General features: G+C 43.5%; 2 protein-coding genes across 3 annotated transcripts in view; both read left to right on the plus strand.

Annotated features, from left to right (window-relative positions):
* Nucleotides 1-335: 335 nt before the first annotated feature.
* Nucleotides 336-16184, plus strand: Mphosph10 (M-phase phosphoprotein 10). Its single transcript, XM_021167223.2, has 11 exons — nucleotides 336-608; nucleotides 2414-3098; nucleotides 3525-3682; nucleotides 4932-5100; nucleotides 6729-6870; nucleotides 8176-8243; nucleotides 9499-9636; nucleotides 11491-11601; nucleotides 13886-13993; nucleotides 15354-15581; nucleotides 15947-16184. The coding sequence occupies exons 1-11, from the start codon at nucleotides 520-522 to the stop codon at nucleotides 16094-16096; spliced, it is 2046 nt and encodes a 681-aa protein (XP_021022882.1). The 5' UTR covers nucleotides 336-519; the 3' UTR covers nucleotides 16097-16184.
* Nucleotides 16185-19837: 3653 nt separating this feature from the next.
* Nucleotides 19838-24336, plus strand: part of Fan1 (FANCD2 and FANCI associated nuclease 1) — a 31624-nt gene continuing 27125 nt past the window's right edge. The window contains exons 1-3 of one of the 2 annotated variants that reach the window (XM_021168413.3): nucleotides 19838-20002; nucleotides 20183-21663; nucleotides 22169-22309. In XM_021168413.3, the coding sequence (XP_021024072.1) occupies nucleotides 20421-21663; nucleotides 22169-22309 (1384 nt within the window). In that variant the 5' untranslated portion in view covers nucleotides 19838-20002; nucleotides 20183-20420. Of the gene's footprint in view, nucleotides 21664-22168; nucleotides 22310-24336 lie in introns of both variants that reach the window. The other variant, XM_085841676.1, reaches the window with a different exon arrangement.

Below are 24336 nucleotides of genomic sequence, written 5' to 3' on the forward strand. Positions count from 1 at the left end.
CCGGGGCGTGTCAAAGCTGAAGTGGGCGTGGAAAACGGGGCAAGGGCGGGGCGCGAGTCCGGGGTGCCCAATACCCTTCAGGGAGCTAGACAGCTGAAGAGAGCTAGGCTAGCAAGGGGCGGGGCGTGAGACCTGGGGCGGGGTCTCGAGACGCGGAGCTTGACTGACGGCCAGACAAGCGGGGGAGTGGCGGGTGCCGCGTGAAGCGACCTTCTTTTTCGTTACATTAAAATACTTATTGTATCGAATGCAAAAGCAGAAAGCAATCACGCGACACCACTGTGGTCTTAGAAATACAAAACATTTGGAGAAAGTGCCAAGGCGCTTGAGATGACCAATGGCTCTTTTCGATGGTCTGCCCCACCCCTACGCATGCCCAATAGAAGCGTTTGCGGCTATAGGCCGGAACCTGTGTGTCGCGGAACTTTAGGCTCTGAGCTCCAAGTTGCATAAGGCGTGTGTTTGCCGTACTGCTTCCGGTCGGCTCTAAGCCCTCGCGTGGCGCCGTAGTGTGTAGCTATGGCGCCTCGCGTGTTTCGTCGTCAGACCCTGGAACGGTGTCTGAGGGAAATCAAGAAAGCCACCAACCGACCGGAGTGCTTCCTCACGTAAGTACAGATCCAGGTCTGGGAGAGAGCAGCGCGCATCGCACCGGTGCTGGGCGGGCCAGCATATGACAACTTCTGAAAGCCAGGAAGGAAAAGTACAGGTCGCTTAGCCCCAACTTCAGACAGTTTTTGCTCCGTTGGCCTGTCAAAATGCTAAAAGTAAAAGCGGCTCGGTGCAGATTTCCTAGTTGTGGGCTATTGCACTAAGCCCAGTTATTCGCGTCCAGAGAGGCTCATTGAGGGCGGAATATGCTTTCTGAATTTGTGTCCCCAAAATACACACAGAAAGTACGTACTTGTTGCTTGTCAATGCATTTTCACGACTTGTGGTAGAGACCCATAGCCAGACAGTAGACGAAGCTCGGAGAAGCCCGCAGAAGAGGGAGGAGGGGTGACTGTAGGAGCCATAGGGGTCCCAGGACACCACAAGAACATGGCCCACAGAATCCACTAACCAGGGCTCAGGGAGGGGCCCACAGAGACTTTACTGGCTATCAAGGCGCCTGCGCTGGTCAGCGCTGAGACCTCTGCATATATGTTGTGGTTGTTAAGCTTGGGGTTTTTGTGGAACTTGTAGCAGTGGCAGTAGTGGCGTCTCTGCCTGCTCTTGTACCCCTGCCGGATTGCCTTGAAATGAGGGGTTGTGTTTGGTTGATATCTCTGGAAGCCTACTTTTTCTGAAGAGAAACGGAGGAGTACTGTGGATCTGGGGAGGTGAGGAGGGAGAAGAGGCTGCAATTGGGATGTATTGTAGGAAAGAAAAATAAATTTAAAAAAATAGGAGAGACCTCTTTCTTCCCAGCACTTCGATTAAGTTCTGTAAAATTATGACTCTGACTTATAATGAAAATCTTAGCAACAGCATCACAGACTCATTGTGTCCAAAATAGAGCTCCCTGCCCCGTCCTGTACTCTTCTCTCCCCTGAAGTCATTTCCCCGTTTCTGTTACCTAAGCTTACATTTACTGCGCCACGAAAAGGCAGTTCTATCATCTCATTTATTCACATTCAGCTAGTCTGCTTCCTTGATGCTTTCATTTTTTTCTGTCCTATTCCTTGATGCTTTCATTTTTTTCTCTGTCCTATTTTCTCTATCCCTTTAGCATCCTTGGAATCCTGCCTATGCTAAATTTAGACACTGATTCCTAGTTGTCATACTGACCGCGTCTCCAACATAAAAATCCTTTGCGATGCTTCATCAGCTTTCTAACAACTCGACTTTATCATGCTTTCTGTTTCCACCTTGTAAATTATCATTTCAAACTTCAGCCTGCAACTCTGTTCTCATTACGCTTAAAGTGTTCCTGTCTCAGAACGCTGCGTGGTTTACACTCTGCCTCCTCAGTCACACTACAGCTGACTTGGTCTTTCTGTTCTTCACATTGTCTGAAAACCAGAGTTATGTGTTTCCACATCTGTGCTGGATACTCTATTTTATCTGTAGGTCTCAATCCCATTTCAGATATCATATCCTTAGATAATTTTTCTCAAACTTAAAGCCAGGTGGGAATCACTTGCCAAATGACTAATAGGTAAAGAGTATGTATGATGCAGATTTGAGGATTGAAGGCTGACTTCCTGGGTATCTCCAGGCAAGTAGATGAGTAACCTTCAGTATATACAGCAAAGTCAGGTTTTTACGGTCTGGCTCATCAGCAGGATACTGTTGGGAACTAGAATCTGTACTTAAAATTGATGTTTCATTTACATTTTAATTTGCAAATCAGATATGTTTTTTTCTTTTATTTAAAAATGCTTGATGTTATTGTGTATAATTCATTCTCACTTAATTTTCTTTCCAATAGAATTCAGAATGGACTAGCATCAAACTTCACATCTTTAACAAAAGTTCTCTATGACTTTAATAAAATATTAGAGAATGGCCGAATCTCTGGAAGTCCTTTACAGAAACTTGAGATAAACAGTTTTGATGATGAGCAGATTTGGCAACAACTAGAATTGCAGAATGAACCGGTCTTGCAATACTTCCAGAGTGCAGTTAGTGAGACGGTTGAGGATGAAGATCTCAGCCTTCTCCCAGAAGGTGAAGATGAGGAGTGCGAAGAGGATGCCTCAGAGGTGGAGGCTGTTAACCAGGAGAACCTAGAGGCAGACTTGGAGGAAGAACAACTGTCAGACGAGGGTGGTGATGTTCCTAAAGGGAGGGGCAGAGCCAAAAGCTCCAGGAAATCTGACCCAAGGAAAAGTCCTGTTTTCAGCGATGACGATTCTGACCTTGACTTTGATATTGGCAAATTGGAGCAGCAGACCAAGATGCAAATCAAGCCACCCGGGAAACCAAGAGAAAAGTCTGTCGTAGATGATAAGTTCTTCAAACTGTCTGAAATGGAGAGCTTCTTAGAAAAAGTAGAAAAAGAAGAGGAAAAAAGACCAGATGGTGAAGAGGAGGACGAGGAGGACATCGACCTTTTTGAAGACATTGATTCAGATGAAAACGAGGGAGGGCTGTTTGGGCGGCAGAAGATTAAGGTAAGGTTTTGGGAAAAAAAATACAAAAACTGTTTCTTTAAAGTACAAGTCATGTTTTCCTAAGGAGAAATTTAATGTGCCTCAGACCTCATTTGAGCCCAAATGAAGTAAGGAAAAAACAAACAAACATAAAGAAATAAATTAAAATTAAGAGCTGAGCCAGTGGTGCAGGAGTGTAGTAATCCTCGGAAGTGGGAGGCTGAGGCAGGAAGATTGTGGCTCCTCAAAGCCAGCCTTTGCTAAGTTGTGCTTCAGTTGTCCTAATGGTTTTATGGTGGTCAACTAGTTCCAGTTTCTCTAATAACTATTTCTGGTGGGGTAGTGGAGATGTTAGGAAACAGTTTGTGTGTATAATATACATAGGCACATGAGTATGTTTATATATTTTTCTATCTTTAAACTTTTCAAAAATGTTTTTTATTTTAGTCAAATAAAAGTAGCAGAAATCTGAAATACAAAGACTTCTTTGATCCAGTTGAAAGTGATGAGGACATAACTGGCGTTGATGGAGAGCTGGGCTCAGACGAAGAGGAAGAGGAAGAGGAAGGGTTCGCTGAGGAAGCAGAAGAAAGCATCTTTGACACGTGAGCATTTCAAATCCTTCTCGAGTTTCTAAGCAGGAGTGATCCAGTCAGAGCTGTGAGGTATTTCTCAGGTTGTCGGATACATCTAGTAAAGGGTTCTCAGCCATCAGACAGCTAGAAAATGTCTCTGAAGTTCAACAACATTGGAGATCATTTAAAGAATAAAATTTGCACCACCAGTAGCAGCTATTTGTTTGTTTGTTTGTTTGTTTGTTTGTTTCTTGTTTAGCCCTAGATGTCCTGTAACTCGTTCTATAGAGCAGGATAGCCTCAAACTCACAGAGCCTCTGCCTCCTGAGTGCTGGGATTAAAGATGTGTGTAGCCACTACCCAGCTTGTCTTTTATATTATAAAGAAGGAGCTTGCATTGGGTTTTGTGCCAATAAAACATTTTTTTTTTAAAAAAGTATTTAAAATGTATGTGTATGAGTGGTTTTTTTTACATGTATGTGTACACACCACATGCATGTGTGGTGACTGCGAAGGCCAGAACAGGGTGTCAGATCCCCTGGAGCTGGAGATACAAGAGCCACCAGACAGACAGCTGTGAGCCACCATGTGTCTCCTGGGACCTGATCCTCTGGTTCTTAGCCATCTCTCAGCTCCAGGGTTGTTTGTCTAAGTGAGCATGGTGTGGATTTGGTGTATTAGTGCTTTTCTCCTGTTCCCACCTCGCAAGCATTTCACCTAAAGCATATCTTTCTTAGCCAGGCATAATTTTGTACACCTTTAATCATAATGGGCAGCTTTAGTCATAGCACTTGGAAGGCAGAGGTGGAGCTCTGTGAGTTTTAGTCCAGCTTAGTTGACCTGGAGAGTTTGAAGACAGCCAGAGCTACATAGAGACCCTGTTTAAAAACAAAAACAAAAAACTAAAACCAAAAAGGAAAGAAAGAAAAAAAAAATCTCTTCCTTTTAGGCCAGTGAGATGGCTCAGCAGATAAAAGGACTTGCTGTGTGAGCCTTGGAACCTAAGTGATCAGAAAAGTTGATCCTCTACTCTCACTGAAATTGTTCTCTGACCTCTACATTTATGATGACTTCTACATTGTGGGCTACATGTCATGTATGCAAAATAATAATAAAAATTAAAAAAAACAAGAGTATCTTTTGTTCCATAGAGACTTAGTGACCCTAGAAGTTTGCTGTTGACTGTCATTAGGTATTAAGAAGTACTTTATATTTGGGATATTTATCTTTGAGTTTCTAGTAGCTTCTATTTTTCCTTTGATCCATCTTGGTATTATAGGGATGAAGATAATGACTTGGAAGAAGATGAGAATAGTGATCAACATAAAGAAGGCTTGAAAAGAGTGACATTTGCTTTGCCAGATGATGAGGCTGAAGATACAAGTCCCTTAGCTGTAAAGCAAGAATCTGATGAAGTTAAATCCTCTTTTGAAAAAAGACAGGAGAAGGTAATTATTAGGAATATTGTATGTTTAACATGGTAGGAACTCAAACAATTAACCTATCCTTTTAAAAGCAAAGACCTTGCTTTCTAAAGATTCTGCATACTGAGCTAGGTATTATGGTGTGTTCCTTTAAATCCAACATTTGGAAATCTGAGACAGGAAGATGATGTCAAGTTCAGGGTGAATTTGGGCTACATAGTGAGTAGCAAACTGTAGCCAACTTTCTCTCATAAAATAGAAATAATAATAGTATCAGTGCTATGTATGCTGTACATAGATACCTCATGAAGAACATCCTGTAATCTGCATAAGTTAGTGCCTCCATTTTCTAGCCAGTAGCCTTCATTTGGAGCCTGCTTTGTAAATTCTCTGTTTCTCTGTACTTGTTTTCCTGTTTGTGTGAGCTTCTGCTCAGCCATCCCGTGACCTTCTTTTAACTATGTGAGCTGCTCTAGGAGGTGTCTCTGTATTGAGTGCCAGGCAGATAATATGCAACTGGTTGTAATAACTTTAGCCCTTGTCCTTTGGTTCTGTCATTAATTCATCTTAAAGTTACATCACACGAAAGTGAGAGCAAGTAGAAACTGAAATACTACAATTACCTAAAGAATTATTTTTCAAAGGCAATTTGAAGTCCACGATTGTCACCTTGTCCCAAGAAGATGTAGAAGGTCTAAAGGAAATAGCTTTATAATGTGTTGCTACCTTAATGTCTTCCCACATCACTTCTCCCCACATCCCAAAAAATATTTGGTTTCACAGAGGAATTATACAGACCTTCGAGGAATAAATAATTAATGTTTAGTTGATAACCACATGTAAAGAGTAAAGCAGTATTTATAAATGGGACTAACTAAATCTGACTCAGCATGTAAGTATCCATATAGTCTTGAGTGTCATTGTTGAGTACTAAAGCAAGAATCTAAAAGAATTTGGTGAGAGCATTGCCACAAAGTCAGATGGGCCTCATTCTTTTAATTCAGTATTAGGGAATCAAGCATAATTCTTGTTGTAGAGATTTAGATCGTTTGAGTAAAACATGATCAGCTGCAGATAAGTCAGGGAGATCTGACCAAATTTTATTCCTTTTTGTATTCAGTGAACTACAAATTCATCAGGTCAAAAGCTGCCATCATGGTTATTGGCTAGATTCTAGAAACATTGCTTTAACAAGAATAGGACAAAGTGTCCATGTTACAGTCCCCACTGTCACCTAACTTCTATTTTGGACTTGTCAGCAAAGAAACAAAAGATAAGGTGAAAGTAAACACTTTTGTTATTTGCAGAATAAGAACCACTTCAGACCTAACAGGTGAGCAGAAGGACGAGTAGGCAAACAGGAAGACTCTGCAAGATCAAGTTGCATTGTGTCTGTTAATGTCTTTGAAAATGTCTGTTGTGGAGTAGAAATGAGAAAATTGGCTGTGGAGTCAAGGGCCAGTCTCCATCAAAACTAATATTCCAGGCAAAAAAATTACTTTAGGAAGTTGTGATAATGCAGCATACCAGTGGCTTGTGAAGATTTAGGTCATTTGAGTAGAACAGAGTCCCCAAGTAAACCACGGTGCTCCTAGGGAGCTTAGCACCTCAGTAAGCACAGCATTGCGACTAACTCCTGTCTTGTGTCCTAGATGAATGAGAAAATCGCATCTTTGGAAAAAGAGTTATTGGATAAAAAGCCTTGGCAGCTTCAAGGGGAAGTGACAGCGCAGAAGCGGCCAGAGAACAGCCTGCTGGAAGAGACCCTCCACTTTGACCATGCAGTCAGGATGGGTATGGTGTCTGCTGAGCTTCTACAGCATGTCTTCTTTTGTGCTTTTCTGTAGTTCCTTTCAGAAAGATTTTGAGTGCTGATCGTTTTTTTCCTCTGCTTGTTTTAAAAACTTGCTAACATACGAGTTGAAAAAATAGTGCGGTGAATACCTGTGCCATTTAACTGAATTCACCAGTTGGTAACAGGTTGAAATCTTGGCCTTTGGTCTCCTGTGCATCTTTGTGATTGTATGTGCTCTTCATCATTAAAAAGTAATTGTTAGAGTTGGGGAGGTGTTCAGGTTGGTAAATTACTTGCTCTGCAAACATGTGGACCTAAATTGGGATCCCCATTCCCCACCAAAAAGCTCCCATGATCCTAGTGCTGAGGAGGCAGTGGTGGGGGGATGGCTGGTGACCCGCTGTTTGGTAGAATTCATGTCATAGGTTCAGTTAGAGACCCTGTCTAAAAGATAAGGTGGAAGGCATTCCAGCAAGGTACCCAGTGTTGACCTCTGGCCTCCGTGAAACATACACATGTGTGCTCATGTGCTCACTCACACAGAAGGAAAGTGCCAATATCATGGCACTTAACTGCTAAGGAGGGTGTCCTAGAGCATTGGGATAGAAGTGCTATCATTTACCAGATCCATTTAAGTTTTATGGTTCTTAAACTTGGAGGAACATCAGAAGGCTTGTTAAATCCCAGATGAGCCTACAGATATAGTTCAGTTGGTGGAATGCTTGCCTAGAATGCTTGAATTCCTGGATATGAACCTATGTACCGCAGAAACCATGCATGGTGGCCTAGCCTAGTACTTGAGAGATTGAGGCAAAAGTTTCAGAGTTCCACAGATGTGCAAAGTCATCCTCGGGTTACTTGGCTAGTTTGAGGCCAGCCTACACACACACACACAGAATTTTTCTTTTCTATTTTTTCTTTTTTCTTTTTCTTCAAAACAGGGTTTCTGTGAACCAGGCTGGCCTTGAGCTCAGAGATCTGCCTGCCTCTGCCTCTCCAATGCTGGCATGAAAGGCGTGCACCCCTACTCTCAGCTTTGAACTTAATGCTACAAGAACTTGATGACATAGCCAGGGTTTTCAGTTCAACTGTGTACAATTCAGTGAACTGTGCAGGGTGTAGGCTTACAAACAGAACACTGTGAGTAGTTCTCCACTGTCTGATTTAAAAGGTGTAGGGTTGGCCTGAGATTTTGTTTCTTCAGTAAGTTCACAGGTACTGCTTATGTTGTGGGTCCAATAAGGATTTGAGAATTTCTGGTCTGATATGTGGTTTTTCTAACAAACATGATATGTTTCTTTTAGCCCCTGTAATCACAGAGGAGACCACCCTCCATCTAGAAGATATCATTAAACAGAGGATACGAGATCAGGTCAGTAAGAACAGAGTGAATTTTAGTTTTCACTGCAGTTTTTAGAAATGATGCTTTTTAAAATTTTTATTTGATCCTCTTGACCTTAAAGCCTTGACACTGGACATGGATATTTTTGCATTCACTGTATGTAGGGCACTCTCTTTGCTCATACCCAAGAAAGTAATGAGCCTGATAGGAAGGGTGGCCAGTACCATCTGTTCTGAATCTTGTTCAGTGGGTGGACTCTAGGGCATCTGGCCTGCTGTGGTCATATCCAAGACCCTTCTTCAGTCTAGACACAGGATATGCTGTAGTCAATTAAGGGTCCATCTTTTCAGATGTTAATGACCTACCAAAGAATTTTTGGGACTTGATCTGTTTTTGTGAGCCTAGAATAAAAATTCTAAATGCCGTAAGTGTTCTGCCACTTGAGCTGTAGCCCCAGCCCCAGAAAATCTAATGCCCAGAAAAGGCCTTCTATGACAAGTATAGTAAGGGATGCTTCCTCAGTGTGTCTAAAATGGAGGAGCAAGAGCAAGACAGTACCATGTGAGAGTGAAGTACAAATGTGAGGTTTATTTAACCATGTAGTGAGATGGGCTGGAGAAATGGCTCTAAAAGAAATCTAAGGACTGGTGGTATGGCTCTGGTAGAACCGTATGAAGCTCTGGCTAAATTCCTAGCAAATGGTGACAAGGAAATTAAAGTTGGTATCAAGAGAAAAACTGATTTAAAACAAAAGCAGAAGGAATACTTAAGCTAATGTTCTCTTTACATTTCATCATGCTTTTTTGTGACATGAAAAAAGGACCACTTTTTTTGAGACAGGGTCTCACTATGTAGCCCTGGCTGGCCTGGAGTACTGTGTAGATTGGGCTTGTTTAAAAGTCAAAGCACTGCGATTAAAGGCATGAGCCATTACATTGAGCAGTCGTTATTATTATTGTTGTTGTTATTCTTATTGAGATAGGGTTTCATGTACTCCTGAATGACCTGGAACTCACTAAATAGCCTGAGGGTGACCTTTAACTTCTGATCCTCCTGCCTCAACCTTTCAGGTGCTGGTATTGCCGGCATGGACTACCATGCCCTGTTTTTGTGGGGCTAGGGACTGAACCCAAGGCTTCATGTAGGCAAGACAAACATTCTACCACCTGAGCTGTAGCCCCAGCCCCAGATAATCACTTTTGAGGTTAAAAATTAATTTCTTTGCTATACTTCTTACTAAGCATAGAAATAGATGTGTTATTCTATTGACTTATTTGCATTTCAGGCTTGGGATGATGTAGAACGAAAAGAAAAACCTAAAGAGGATGCGTATGAATATAAAAAGCGTTTGACACTGGACCATGAGAAGAGTAAGCTGAGCCTTGCTGAGATTTATGAGCAGGAATATCTCAAACTCAACCAGGTAAGGTGACCTCCAAGGCACGGTTGTGACTGAAGAACCAGATCGTCAGCCAGTCCTGATCTAACCTAGCTCTCAGATACCTGTTTCACAGCACATGGTAGGAATAGAGGACTTACAGTGTTCCCACTGAGTGTGAGCAAGTTGGGGCTTGCTCTACAAAAGCACTGATTTATATAATCAGCTATTGACTTCCTGGCAATTAAAGGGTGTTGTAATTCTGAAGTAATATTTTCTTGATATTTGAAATAATTGATATATTTTATTTCTTTATGAGATGATCTGGACCTTTAGGCTCTTGTTGTTTGTTTTGTTTTTGTTTTTTAAATTCTAAAATTAATTTCTAATTAAATAGCAGGCCGAGGCCATATCCTGGGGAAGACTTACTTCTTCACCTGGGTTTATTGGGATGAGTGCTAATGACATATGTTCTCTGACCTGGGCCACAGGCAGAGCCGGCCACTTCTTATTCCTGTGGGCCCCCCACCCCCACCTCTTGCACCTCTACTATGTCGTAATTATGACAAAGAAAAACAAACAAACACCATTTTACCTTTCACAGTGCACCTTTAGTGCTAGAGGAAGAGCAAATATAAATAAAACAACCTGACTCTGTACAATTAAATGGCTGGCATTGCCATATCAGTGGGAAAGTCTGAGTAAATCTAACAAGTTACATTCACATAACATAACATTAAACATTTGTTTTCCATAGACAGTTTGTCAGGCATGATGGCACACTCCTGAAATGCTAGGCCTCAAAGACTGATACATGCTCATATTTTGCAATGGTTCTGTGCTACATAGTGAGACTGTCTGGAGAAACCAAGACTAAGTAATGAATAGTTCAGAAGCACCTAGTGCAGTTTTTAAGCCAGGGCTACCTGTTTGTAGTTCCCCAAAGCCTAGCTCACTAACCTGCTGCTTCCTATTCCCACCCCTCTCTGCTACAGGTCTGTGAATTTGCCTGTTTGGGCTTTTTGTATAAATGAAGTCATGTAATTTGTGACTTTCATGTAGACCAGGCTGGCCTCAAACTCAGAAATCCGCCTGCCTCTGCCTCCCGAGTGCTGGGATTAAAGGTGTGCGCCACCACGCCCGGCAGCACTTCATTTCTATTTTATTATTGGATAATATTCCATTTATATATGTGCCACAATTTCTTGATTCATTTTTTTTTAATTGAACGTGTGGACTGTTCACTACTTCTGGATATAGCAAATCCTATGTGTGTGTGTGTGTTTGTTTCTCTGCTTTCATTTCCTTGGGTTCATATAATTCCCAGGGATCTAATTTCTTTGTCCTCAGCAACATTTGTTAACATCCCTTAAATTTAGTGATCCTGCTCTGATTAGCCTAACTCTTGTTGGAAAATGCCAAAGGATTTACCTGTTCTACATGTCAGAGGCAATGGGTGCCAAAATGTGCAACCTTGGCAGACACTGGCACCATCATGGTGTTGATACCTGTAATTTTACTTTGGGGACATTCTTCTCTCCTACCTCAAGGTAGCACTCTGTAACCCAAGCTAGTCTTGAGCTTGAAGTACCCCTGCCTCCGTCTCCTGAGTGGGGGGAATTACTGGTAGCACCATTATCCCTGACTGGGATTTGTTTCTGTTTTTTATTTTTGTTTGAGACAAGATCTCACTGGGTAGTCCTGCGTGACCCCAAACTCACTGTAATCGGCCTGCCTCTGCCTCTGGAGAACTGAGATTAAAGGCGTGCCCATGCCAGGATGGGCTGGAATGTTGCTGGGTAGTTAAAGCTGTGGGTCTGAGAAACTTCATTGCCTGTAGTGTTTTTCCTGTGCTACATTGTTAAGCTTCTTCATCTAATGTTGACCTTGCTCATTTAGCAAAAAACTGAAGAAGAAGACAATCCAGAGCATGTAGAAATTCAGAAGATGATGGATTCTCTCTTCCTCAAATTGGATGCCCTGTCAAACTTCCACTTCATCCCCAAACCGGTATGTGAGTTTACAGCGCGGTAGATAAAGCAGCATACGTGAACTGAACAGCTCGGAGCTCTGCAGAGCTTCCAATTTCAGTTGGTGTCAGGACACACACCTGCAAGTTACAACAGGCCTTCTGTAAGGGAGCGTCCCTTTGTTCCTGGGTTAATTCTGCCTTCCATCCTGCTGCAACCTGGTCTCCAGCAGGCCCCTGGTCACCTTCAGCCCTGAGCCTCAGTGATTCCTCCTCTCCTGGTGCTCAGTAGTGCTTAATTGTGTGATGGTGTCTGTCCCTCACACTGATTGGTGCCAGCTGCAAGTCATATTAGGTCTTTTGCTTACATCACTTTGGCTGCTCTAAAGTGTTTCCATTTTGCAGATGCACTCTGAAGCTGGTGTGGGAGGGGCAGAACTAATACTGGGCTCTTGTGCTCTGCACTGCTTAATGTGCTCCAGCCAGTCCCAGACCTCTCAGTCTCCTTTCCAGTCCTGAATTTTTCCTGGGCTGGCTGAGAATCTACTGATTCCTTGAAAGTCCATCTACTAAGAGCCGTCTGTAGTTCCCTGAAACGAGCTTGAACCATCCTTTTGGTGCTTGCTCACATGTTGCCCTTTGCCGTCCTTTTGACTGTGATGAACTAAAGACCAGGCTAGATGCAGGCATGCAGAGGCCAGAGGGAAACATCAGGTGTCTTCCTCTATTGCTCTCCTCCCTATTTCTTGAGACAAGATCTTTCCATTGAATTTGAAGGACACCATTTCAGATAGACTAACTTGTCAGTGAGCTCCCAGGTTCTGCTTGTCTCCTCTTCACCAGTGCTGGACTTAACAGGCTTGTGCGCATATACATGCCCATCTTTTACATGGAGACTGGTGATCTCGCTTTTATAGCAAGCACCTAGCCCCTGACCATTTCTACAGCCACTGCTTTGCCTTGGTCTAAAGCATTATCTGTTGTCTCCCACTCAACTCGTTAGGAGTGCATGTGGCTGTTACAGGTCTTTTACTATTTCCCCTGCATATGTGTGTCTGTATTTTACATGCCCTCTGTGCAGGTATGAGCTGTTCACCAGCTGCCATGTTGTATTGTATTTTGAGATTTCTTCTCTGTTTTTGACTGTGGGGGAGCACAGTATTTCTCATAATATTTGGACAGTGGCCTCCTTGGAAGGGATTGTTTTTCACATTCCACATTTCCTTCTTGCTTAGAGTCTGGGCTCATGTTCTGTTTCTCATGTGTTTTTGCTGTTCTGACATTTTCCCAGAACATTGTTCCCTGTACCTGACTTGGACACTGGTATCTTGAAATGATAGTAGCTATACAGTACCTCTCATAAGATTGAGTATACTAACATTCTCTCATATACCTTATTTTAGGTTTTATAAATAGTTTTGTACCACTACATGATGATATATAAAGATAGGTTTCTAGTAGCTTGAATAGTTTATATTTTTCTCATAAGCATTTTTTCATATATTTCATCAGAAAGATTAGATATATTTTACAACAAAAAGCAACATCAAGCCGGGCGTGGTGGCGCACGCCTTTAATCCCAGCACTCGGGAGGCAGAGGCAGGCGGATTTCTGAGTTCGAGGCCAGCCTGGTCTACAAAGTGAGTTCCAGGACAGCCAGGGCTATACAGAGAAACCCTGTCTCGAAAAACCAAAAAAAAAAAAAAAAAAAAAAAAAAGCAACATCATAACATATCACCAAGTTTTATTAAGTGGATGGGATTGCTTGAGAATGTCCACACAGGTAACATGGAGTGGTATTTGGCTGAGGCAGAGATATGTGGATATGTAGGTGTAAATGCTACTGGAATGGCTTTGATGTCGCCCATTGTCATAGTCATTCCAGTCAGCATGGTAATGTTTTGTTTATTTTGTTTTCTGGGGTTTTTTTTGGGTGTAGGGCGGTGTTTTGTTTTCAGTGTGTGATTTTTTTTTTTTTTTTAAATTCTCCTCCCTCTACTTCTTTCAGTTTACTACCCACCTCCCTCTCCCCCAGGTCCACCCCCTCTAACATCTCCCTCCCAGGGATCTTAACCCAACAGAGCACAAGATGCAAAATCCTCACATCAAGGCTGGGTGTGGCAACCCAATAGGATGAAAGTGTCATAAGAGCAAGTGAAAGAGTCAGAGACACTCCCCCTCACACTGTCAGGAGTCCCCACTCCCCCAAACACCAAGCCAACAACCCTAACATCTATGCAGAGGAAGTCGACTCTATAAAAATAGTGTGGATTTTTGCCTGCTCCATTTCCTTCTCCCCACTAAATGTCCTTATCTCTTTTCTAGCCTGTACCTGAAATTAAAGTTGTATCGAATCTGCCAGCCATAACCATGGAGGAAGTGGCCCCAGTGAGTGTCAGTGATGCAGCCCTCCTGGCTCCAGAGGAAATCAAGGTAAGAAGCCAGTAAGGGGATGTTTAGTGACTCCCTACAAGTAAGACCTGCATTGATTTAATGCGACTTCCCTTGAGGTTTAGAGCTCAGTAATTTCTAGGTATATCCCCCTCCCCCATACTCCTGAGTTGTACATTGATGGATTCAGCCAATTTGCACTTTGAAAATATTCAGCAAAGCTGAATCTGAATTGATCAAATCCATACACAATTTGAAGTGTATGGAAGCTTGAATGTAGGTGATATAAATGATTGATTTTATATATAAGGCTTGAGCATGTAGTAACTTGGACTGTCTACAGGGACCTGGGATTGATCCTCTGTGACTATGGGTACCTACATAGTGAGCCAAATGAGTATACAATACCAAAAATCAATCTGTATATTCAAGTCTCAATCAAAGTTGCATGCATATATATAAATTTGTTTTTGTTTTGTTTTTTTCGAGACAGGGTTTCTCTGTGTAGCCCTGGCTGTCCTGGCACTCACTCTGTAGACCAGGCTGTCCTCGAACTCGGAAATCCGCCTGCTTCTGCCTTCCGAGTGCTGGGATTAAAGGCGTGCGCCACCACGCCTGGCCCATAATAATAATAAACTGCAATGTAAGGCTAGTGCAGTATAAGCGTAGTGCAGTGTTATAATCTAGAATCCAGTAGACCATTTGGACACTGGAACACATTGGATCATCGGGTGCTGACATCTTCTGACTCCAGAACATCATAATTCTTACCTTACAGAGACAGTGGCTCCTGGCAGGCCCATATCTACTCTGGTGGAATAGCATCGGGGTCTCTTTCTGTGTCACCTGCGTTGTTAATGTATAGCTACTACTTGTGTCAGAACCTCTGCCATCTTTTGCCAATGATAAGCCAGTATGATGAGCTGACAGCTCAAGAGAAATAAGGAAGTTAGTGTTCACTGGATACAGGATTCCCTGCTTCCTTTCTTCCTTGATATCTGGGGCACACTAATCCAAACCCAGGGCCTGTCATCACAACTTAGAGCGAAGGCTGAGTCAGATGTATCCTGTGACCCATGTTGAAGAGCATCTGTGGACCAGTACTGGGGGCTTGAGAGCTTAGCTCTGTTTCCTTTGTGAGTTTGGGGCTGAACTCTTACTTGGAGTTCTGGCAAAGAACATAGTGTAGGCTTTAAGAGTTACTAGAGGTTGGAACCAAACAAGGCTCACTCTGCAACCTCACACACTGCCACAGACACTCAGCCACTGGCCATTGTGTGCGTGTCTCATCCCTCAGCAGACAGAGTTCATTCCAGGTATAGTCATGTTGACAATCAAGAATAGCAATTAGTATGGTGGTGGCTTAGTGTTTGTTTGTTTGTTTGTTTGTTTTATTTAATAGGAGAAAAATAAAGCTGGAGATCTAAAAACAGCTGCTGAGAAAACAGCTACAGACAAGAAACGAGAACGAAGGAAAAAGAAATATCAGAAGCGTTTGAAAATAAAGGAGAAGGAGAAGCGGAGGAAATTGCTTGAAAAGAACAACCCAGATCAGTCTAAGTCCAGCAGAGCAGCAGCTTCAGAGAAGCTCAAACAGTTGACCAAAACGGGCAAGGTGTCCTTGTTAAAGGTAAGTAAGGAGAGGCCCAAGGGGGCATGCAGGGTATGCATTGGGCTGTTTCTCAACTAGGGTGTCAGCGCTGCCTCTGCGCTCTAGAGACATACTACTCAAGGGTGGTCTCAGCATCTTATAGCCTCTCAGATCTTTACAAAAACAGGTCTGGCGGCAAGCTTTCTTCTCTCTCTTCTTCCCCCTTAAGATACAAGGGTGTTGGAATACTGGAAAATATTTGTTAAGGTAGCTGGTTGAATTCTTGTAGTGGCTTTTCATATTTATGCATTTATTCATTGTTGTAATCATAATATACTGTTATAGACTTTGGGTTTTCTCACATAACCACATTTTATAACATCTCTGTTTTGTTTTAACTGCAGGATGAACGAAAAGATAAGCCCTTAAAGTCATCTCAGGCATTCTTTTCTAAATTACAAGATCAAGTAAAAATGCAAATTAATGATGCAAAACAACCCGAGAAGATAAAGAAGAAAAAACAGGACATTTCTGTTCATAAATTAAAGCTGTAATATATTTAAATTTAATGTATAAATCTGTAAGTTTCTGTCATCACTATGTTTTATAATAAAATTCCTGAGACCTCTCTTAGTTTGTTTCCTGTTGTTTTAATAAAGACCATCACCAAAGTCTCTTGTACAGGAACGGGCTTATTTCATCTTACAGTTTACAGTCTATCACGGAGGGACTCGGAGGCAGGAACTGAATCAAAGACCATGGAGAAACAGTTTACAGGCTTGTTCTCTCTGGCTTTCCCATCTTTCACATACAACACAGCACTATTTCCTAAGGGGTTGTACTGCCCATAGTGGGCCAGGCTTTGCCTTTGTCAGTCATTGGTCCAGGAAATGTCCCACAGACTTCCCTACAGGAGTCTTTAGAGGCATCTTCTTAACTGAGGGGTTTTTTTCCCCTCAAGTTGACAAAAAAATAATTAACCCATATTTGCTTGATGGGAACTGTTTGAGACTTCACGGTGCTGTGGCAAACTTAATTGGAATGCGTTTCTGGGACCAGGGGTGGCACATACCCATAATGTAGCCACTCTGAAGATGGAGGCTGGAGGATAAGAAATTCAGGATTTTCCTTAGCTCCATAGTGAGTTAGACACCAGCTTGGATCACACTAGACTCTAGAAGAACAAAAACCAAATAATAGAAAGCGTGTGGGTTTCTGTGGTTGTGAAACAGGCCTGAGCTTCCACACCCTCTCCGTGCATTGGTGCTCTCTACTTTCTCACCGCGTTTCCTGCTATGAGAAGCACCCAGAGCCTGCCGCTTTGCTCATAACCAGCTGTCTGTGTACATAGTTCTTTGACTTCTCGATTTTCTTCTCCCACTACTGTGTCTTCTTTCACAAAACAGCACCTTCGTGTGTGTGGCTTACACCTTCCCCTGTAGTTTTGGTTTCTTTAAATATCCAGTTAGGTTATATGAATATGTTTTTGTTTTAATCCCAGGTGTGGGATACGGGGCTGCTTCAGATTATATACAGCTGTGAAATATTACTGTCTTCTGTTGGGGGTGGGGGTTTTACCAGTTGCAGAGAGTTTACTTCTGGGACTCTGGAGAGGGTCTAAATGCCAGAGCCTGGAGAGGGCCTGTGGTAGCTGCTGCTCCCCGTGCTCCTGCCTCTGCTGCTGTTGCGTCTGCTATTGCTGAATTGCTGGTTTGCTGGACTGCTGGATATTCTGATGAGGAAGGATGGACGACCCTAAGCAACAGAAAGTAGCCTATAGAGGTCTATGCCTCCTTTCCCCTCTGATATTCTTTCCTATCTAGCGTTAGGGAGGTGGAAGGGAGAAGGGTGGAATAAGAGATGGAACGGAGTAAAGATATGAGAACCTAATGATGTAATACAACAAATACGCCAACATTTCCCCCTTGGAAAATCTTAATGCCTGAACAAAGGGAGAGATTGCAATTCATAGTTAAGATATGGAGAGGACAGATGGTCAAGAAGGGAATCCAGAGGCAACAATACAGCTTTGAATGCAGACTGATGGTCTTTAGAGTCCCCTGTGACCACCAGATGTTCATTCCTCAGACCTCCCCAATCCAAACTAAATGGGTTTAGTCCCACTAAATCCATTATGGAATGCCTTTGATAATGTCACAACTTGATCGGAAAATATCCAGCCTTATTCCAGATGAGTAGAAAACAAGACTAAAATTAAGACTGATCCCCAAAGGTGAGGATCCTACCTTTATTAAGAGTTCTTTACTCGGGAGGCAGAGGCAGGTGGATTTCTGAGTTCGAGGCCAGCCTGGTCTACAAAATGAGTTCCAGGCCAGCCAGGGCTATACAGAGAAACCCTGTCTTGAAAAAAAAAAAGAGTTCTTCATTAATGCTGAATATGGCTGTAAGCAGATAGAACAAGGTCATGTGGGATTAGATTAAACACTGGTTCTCTGAGTCTACTCATGTTGCTACAATGAACTAAGTTTGGATAATTTATAGTTAAAAGCTCAGAGAATGTGTTGTCTGATGAGAGGGATTTTCGGAACAAAATGGCATTTTGTTGCTTCATCCTTGCTTGGTTAGGTAGAAGGGCAGGGCTCTGCCCCAGCCTTGCTGTGTATGTGTGAGCACCTGCATGTATGCATGTGCACTGGCCCCCTGGACCTGGAGTTGCAGGTAGTGAGCTAACTGGTCTAGTTGCTTGGACTGAACCCAGGTCTTCTGCCAGAGAGCAAGTTCTCTTAACCTCTGAGCCATCTCTAGTTCCCAAACCCATTCCTTTTTACAGTGGTGCTAATTGTATAAATTCTCTAAAAGGCTGTGTTCCCATGCTTCAGCACAGGTCTGGAGCTAAGTGGACAACTTTTAAAAGTCAGTATGGATCCTGGAGCTCAATTCAGGTCATCAGGCTGTACCCGCTGAGCCATTTCTCTCTGTCCAGTACGGTTTCTTCTTTCTCCAGCCCCATTCGCTCTGGCCCAAAGATATATTTATTGTTACATGTAAGTACACTGTAGCTGTCTTCAGACACCCCAGAAGAGGGCGTCAGATCTCATTACGGATGGTTGTAAGCCACCATGTGGTTGCTGGGATTTGAACTCAGGACCTTCAAAGAGCAATCAGTGCTCTTAACCGCTGAGCCATCTCTTCAGTCCCAGCCATTACATTTTAACACATGAGTTTGGGGGCCATTCTCTGACTATGGCACCACTCATAGGACATTTCAAAATTTCCCCAAGTTGGTGTTTGTTTCTGAGACAGAGTCATACTATGCAGCTACAGGAAGCCTTGTAGACCAGGCTGCCCTCCAACTCAAATCCACCTGCTCCTGCCTCCCAAGTGCTGGCATTAAAGGTGTGTATCACCATGCCCAGAAACATCCTAAATTTTATTCAAAATAGGATTTATCTTTTTCCTCTGAATAAATACTTTTGAGTAATTCTCTCATCTCCCCACACTTTGAGGTGTTAGTTTTAGCAGTGATTTGACTATTACATAGTTTGTATTTTTGTGGAAATTTTAACAATTTGCTATACCAGACTCTTGTATGTGCACATAGTTAGGAACTACATTTTTTTTTTTTTTTTTTTTTTTTGGTTTTTCGAGACAGGGTTTCTCTGATAGCCCTGGCTGTCCTGGAACTCACTTTGTAGACCAGGCTGGCCTCGAACTCAGAAATCCGCCTGCCTCTGCCTCCCAAGTGCTGGGATTAAAGGCGTGCGCCACCACGCCCGGCTCTAGGAACTACATTTTAAGTCTAATCGGACTAGTTTTACCTTTAGAGTATATTAATCAGTGACCATTTACTGTCGTTATTGACCGGATTTATTTGGTTTTTCTATTTATTTTCTCTCTGTTCATCTAACTTTCTCTGGTCCTTCTTTCATGTCAAATCAAATTAATCATAAAATATTTATCATGATTAGCGTATCATAGCGTTTCATTAATTTTTAGTTGTGTTAGGAATGCTGGGTGAGGTGACCATGACTTTAATCCCAGGACTCTGGAGGCACAGGCAGGATGATCTCTGAGTTAGAGGTGATCCTGGTCTACAGAGTGAGTCTGTAAGTCTACAGAGAAACCTTGACTCAAAAACAAAACAAAATGGGATTACCACCACAACGGTTAATGTTCTGCTACCCTAGTGTAAAGCTCTTGAGGTAGTAGAGTACAATCACGTCACAGTTTGCACAGTCTACACACTCCATTTCTCTTTTGGGCCGCCTTCTGCTCGATCACTCTGTCCTCCGCTAGCTGAGCCTTGGAGCGAAGACGCGGGGATCGGCTGGGGATGCCTGTAGCGCCTTCCTCTGGCTGGTCCGGGCGGCGCAGAGCGACTGCCCGCCTTGTGGCCCTTTGAGAGCGACTCAGTCTGTTCCGCTGCAGTGAGTTCAGGGGAGTCTGAGCGAGTCAGCGTCCTCTTTTTAAGACGAACGGTTCTTAGAAAGGTCCTGAAAGTAAGTGCAGCTTGGTCCTTCCGAAGCGAGGGACACAGAGCATGCGCGGAGCTGCAGGACCGCTCCGATCTGTATCCAGTTCAGGGTTCTCGTTCCAGAAGTTGCCATTCCACGTTTCAGTTGTCGGCCGACCCCGTAAATGCATAAAAATATTTTTAACTCATGTATTTTATTTTGTAGGAAGAAGTTGAACGAATAACGACATCAAATGCTATTTCACTTTGTATTAGTTCACGGCGAGAGTAAAAGTAACCCTTTAGGGTCCTTCACCTGGGATGGCCGCTGTATTAACTGATGAGGAGGTAGCAGGGACCTTTTTTTTATTAATTCAAGCCAAGTGAATGAAAGTAAAACATTTCGGTCCTTCACCTGAGATTACCTGATTTTCTTCTTGGGTCACCCACTTTCTCTAATAGTCATGCCATCACAAAGGAAATCACCTGATCAAAAAAGACCCCGTAGAAGCTTATCTACCAGCAAAACTTCAAAAAGCCAGTGTCATTCGATTACTTCGTATTTTAACAGTGCACCACCTGCTAAACTTGCATGTTCAACTTGTCATAAAATGGTGCCCAGGTATGACCTCATTCGGCACCTTGATGAGTCTTGTGCTAACAACGGTGATGGTGATGATGTTCAAGTAGAGCCTGCTCAGGCTGGATTAATGAGTCCAACTGTGCCTACATCAGATTTACCCAGTGTTCCTTTAGAGAATGTGACACCTCAGAAATTATCACCACCAAAGAGAAGTTTAATCCCTGTCCAATGTGGTTCAAAACTGGGCATACAACAGCAGACCAGTCCCTACTTTAAAGATGCCTTAGTGTCCAAAAATCAAAATGAGCTTCCAAATCAAACTGTAGAAATTATGCCTTTGGGAAGTCTGTCATCGAAATTGTCCAGACGATACTTAAAAGCTAAAAAATCACTCGCTAAGAATGAGGGACTAGCCAGTCAGTGCCCACAGACTTCTCTGTCCACACCTGGCACCAGCCTGACTGATAATGGTCCAGAGATGGAAGACAAAGATGAGGTTTTGAACAGTTCCCAAAAGGAAAACATTTATTCATGTGCACCTCTAAAAGAAGAGAATGCTTCAGAACAGATGGTAAAGAACAATAAAATAACGGGAGATGAAAGCCAGAAAGCTTCCTGCGGGGAGCTGGCCCTCACCCCTGCATCTGCAGAGCATGCTTCCATATTACTGTCTTCAGATTCAACTCTCGTCAGTAACATGAAATCCTCTCCGGGAGACACTCTTGTAAAGCAAGAAAGTGCCAGAAGGGCAGATGTAGCGCTTGCTGAGCCGCTTGAGGTGTGCAGTCACAAAGAAGTACAAATGGCTTTTGATGCTGCGGCCAAAACGCTGGTGTCGGGGGAGGCAGAATCAAATGGTCCTACCGATGTTGACATGTCTGACATGTCTACGTGGAGTAACAACCGAGAGCTTGTCAGGGAAGCTGGCAGTGTCTTACACTGCCCTCTGGAGCAGGGGTCCAGCTGTGGTGGTCCCAGTGAGACAGCTCGACCGGCACTGAGTCACCCGTACTACCTGCGGAGCTTCCTGGTGGTGCTGCAGGCCCTCCTTGGGAACGAAGAGGACATGAAGCTCTTCGATGAGCAGGAGAAGGGGATTATCACCAAGTTTTACCAGTTGTCAGGTACCTTCAGCCCGTTGGCTTTCAGAGTTTCCTTATCTGATTTGTGTGCAATGGAAGGGCCAGTAGTCTGATGACCACCACGAGGAGTCACTGTGGGAGCACTGTGGGCTGGCTCTCTGGGTCAAGGAGAGGCCCATTAAAAACCAGTTCTTGTGCCTGGTGATATCTGCTGTGCAAATAGTACTTCAGTTACTATGGCAGTAGCTTTCCTTGACCTTTCTTTCGTTCTTTCGTTTGTTTGTTGGGACAGGGTTTCTCTGTGTAGCCCTGGCTGTCCTAGAACTCACTCTGTAGACTAGGCTGGCCTCCTGACCTCAAACTCAGAGATCCCTCTGCCTCCCAAGTACTGGGTTTAAAGGCATGGGCCACCGGCTGGCTAGTGTGTATATGTGTATATTTCTAATAATATATATTCGCCTCATATCTAGAAGTAAATGGAATCTGTATGTTTTTAGAAGAAAGTTAATAAATTTTTTTGCTTTTTTTTTTCTTGCCTTTGTTGCAGCTAGTGGTCAAAAGTTGTATGTGAGGCTCTTTCAACGTAAATTAACCTGGATTAAAATGAGTAAACTGGAGTATGAAGAGATTGCCTCCGACTTAACCCCTGTGGTTGAAGAATTGAAGGACTCAGGCTTTCTACAGACAGGTATGGTTAGAAGGAGGACCTGGAAAGGAAATGGGATTTAAGGAATGGCTTTCATGCCAAATGATGGCACATGCCTTTAATCCCAGCACTTGAAAGGCAGAGGCTGCTGGATCTCTGAATTCAAGGCCAGCCTGGTCTATAGAGTAAGTTTCAGGACAGCCAGGGCTACATAGAGAAACCCTGTCTTGAAAAAACAAACAAACAAACAAAAACAAAAAAACAAAAACAAACAAACCAAAACACTGAGATTCGCTTTCAGTGGACTGTGGGAATGTTGGTGTGGTACCCTGGTTAGTACCCTGGTTAGTACCCTGGTTAGTATCCTGGTTAGTACCCTGGTTAGTATCCTGGTTAGTATCCTGGTTAGTACCCTGGTTAGTATCCTGGTTAGTACCCTGGTTAGTACCCTGGTTAGTATCCTGGTTAGTACCCTGGTTAGTATCTGCTAAATAGCAACTACTTTTTAAAAAAAGATCTAAGTGCTGTTAACTTAGGACAGTGGGTTATCATGTGATTTAAGGCTCTCGGGTGCTTGGGTGATCGCTGAAAGGGCCATGAAGGGTGGACTGCCATTGCTTTCCTGGTGTAAGTTCAGTCACCTGGAGATGGGATGTGCCTCAGAAGAGGCCATTCCTCTTGAGCCCCCACCTTCCCGTGAGCACTTGATTGAATCTCACTCAAACTCCTCATCTCTGACAAAATAAAGCCAGCTGGGATGAAACTAGCGTTCCTCTAGCAAACATCGGTCCCCACCCTGTGCACACATGCCACCTCTGCATACGGATTGTCCTTAGCATTTAATTAGAGTTTAGTCAGAGCCGTGTGAACCCTAGCGAATCCGCCTTCTCTTGTGATACCCTGGGTTATCCTGTACTGTATGGGATGCAAATGGGCGTAGGGAGAAGGAGAGGTGGGCACCCAAGGTCAAGTGGTAGATACTTTTGACAAAATAAACAAATCACAGCAGGTGGCTTCAGTGGGAAGAGTTTATAGTGGGGACAGAAGGTAAAGATGTTGGGGTGATTGCCAGGGTGGGGTTGGATGGGATACAGGTGGAGCATGCTGGGTAAACATGTGGAGGTGTGGCAGCTGCTCAGCTTGAGTGGCCCGCAGTACTTTTCATTCCCTGGTGGAAGCTGATCTTGCTTGCTCCTGACTTGGAAGATGTAGTGCATATAGATTAACATGTTGACAGATGGCACTCCCTTTGACTGCTGCTGGGGACTTACCTCTAAGCCTGAACAAAGCCAGAGCCCTGATGGTTCACTATGGACCCTTCATGGCTGTCCCTCTGCCTCTTGCAGCCACAGTTCAGTCCTCTGTGGTCTTCATGATGGATGCGTTCTTGTTGCAGAACCTTGGACTTAATTTCTTTTCAGCATAGGACAGCGCCCACCGTTTAACCACATTGCATTTGATTCTATCCTCAGAAGACATCTACATGACTGTCGTATGTAAAGCAACCACCCTCCCTGTCAGGCTTTGTTGGCCTCGAACAATTTTGGTTTTCCTTTAAAAAAGAAAAGAGAAAGAAAGAAAGAAAGAAAGAAAGAAAGAAAGAAAGAAAGAAAGAAAGAAAGAAAGAGGTTTATTTTTACTTTGGTGTCGCTGAGTTTGTCATGTGACTATGTGCTTGACAGCAGGCCAGAGGCGTGGGGTCACTGGCAGCTGGCATTAGATTCCTGTGGTACTGGGAACCGATTCTGGGTCCTCTGGGAGAACAGCAAGTGCTCTTAACTGCCGAGCCGTCTCCCCAGTGCCTAGCTCTGCTTTTCTTTACCACCTTTTACTGCCTGGCATGAGTAATTATTGTGGTAGGAGATGAGCTCCCTTTGGTCAAGGACCTGGCTCACCATGGTGACACATGGCTGGGTCTGCTTTAGCCCAGTGCACCCCCCTGGTGTGGTATCTGGGGTGTGCACCATAGCAGGATGCTGGAGGACTGAGCCTTGTCAGGCTTCCCAGTCTGCAGCATATGGTAGGCAGAGGGCGCAGTGAGGAGAGGACCACTGAGGACCAATTCACTC

Source organism: Mus caroli, unplaced genomic scaffold, assembly GCF_978045245.1.
Source record: "Mus caroli unplaced genomic scaffold, Mus_caroli_1 scaffold_8, whole genome shotgun sequence".
NCBI lineage: Eukaryota > Metazoa > Chordata > Mammalia > Rodentia > Muridae > Mus > Mus caroli.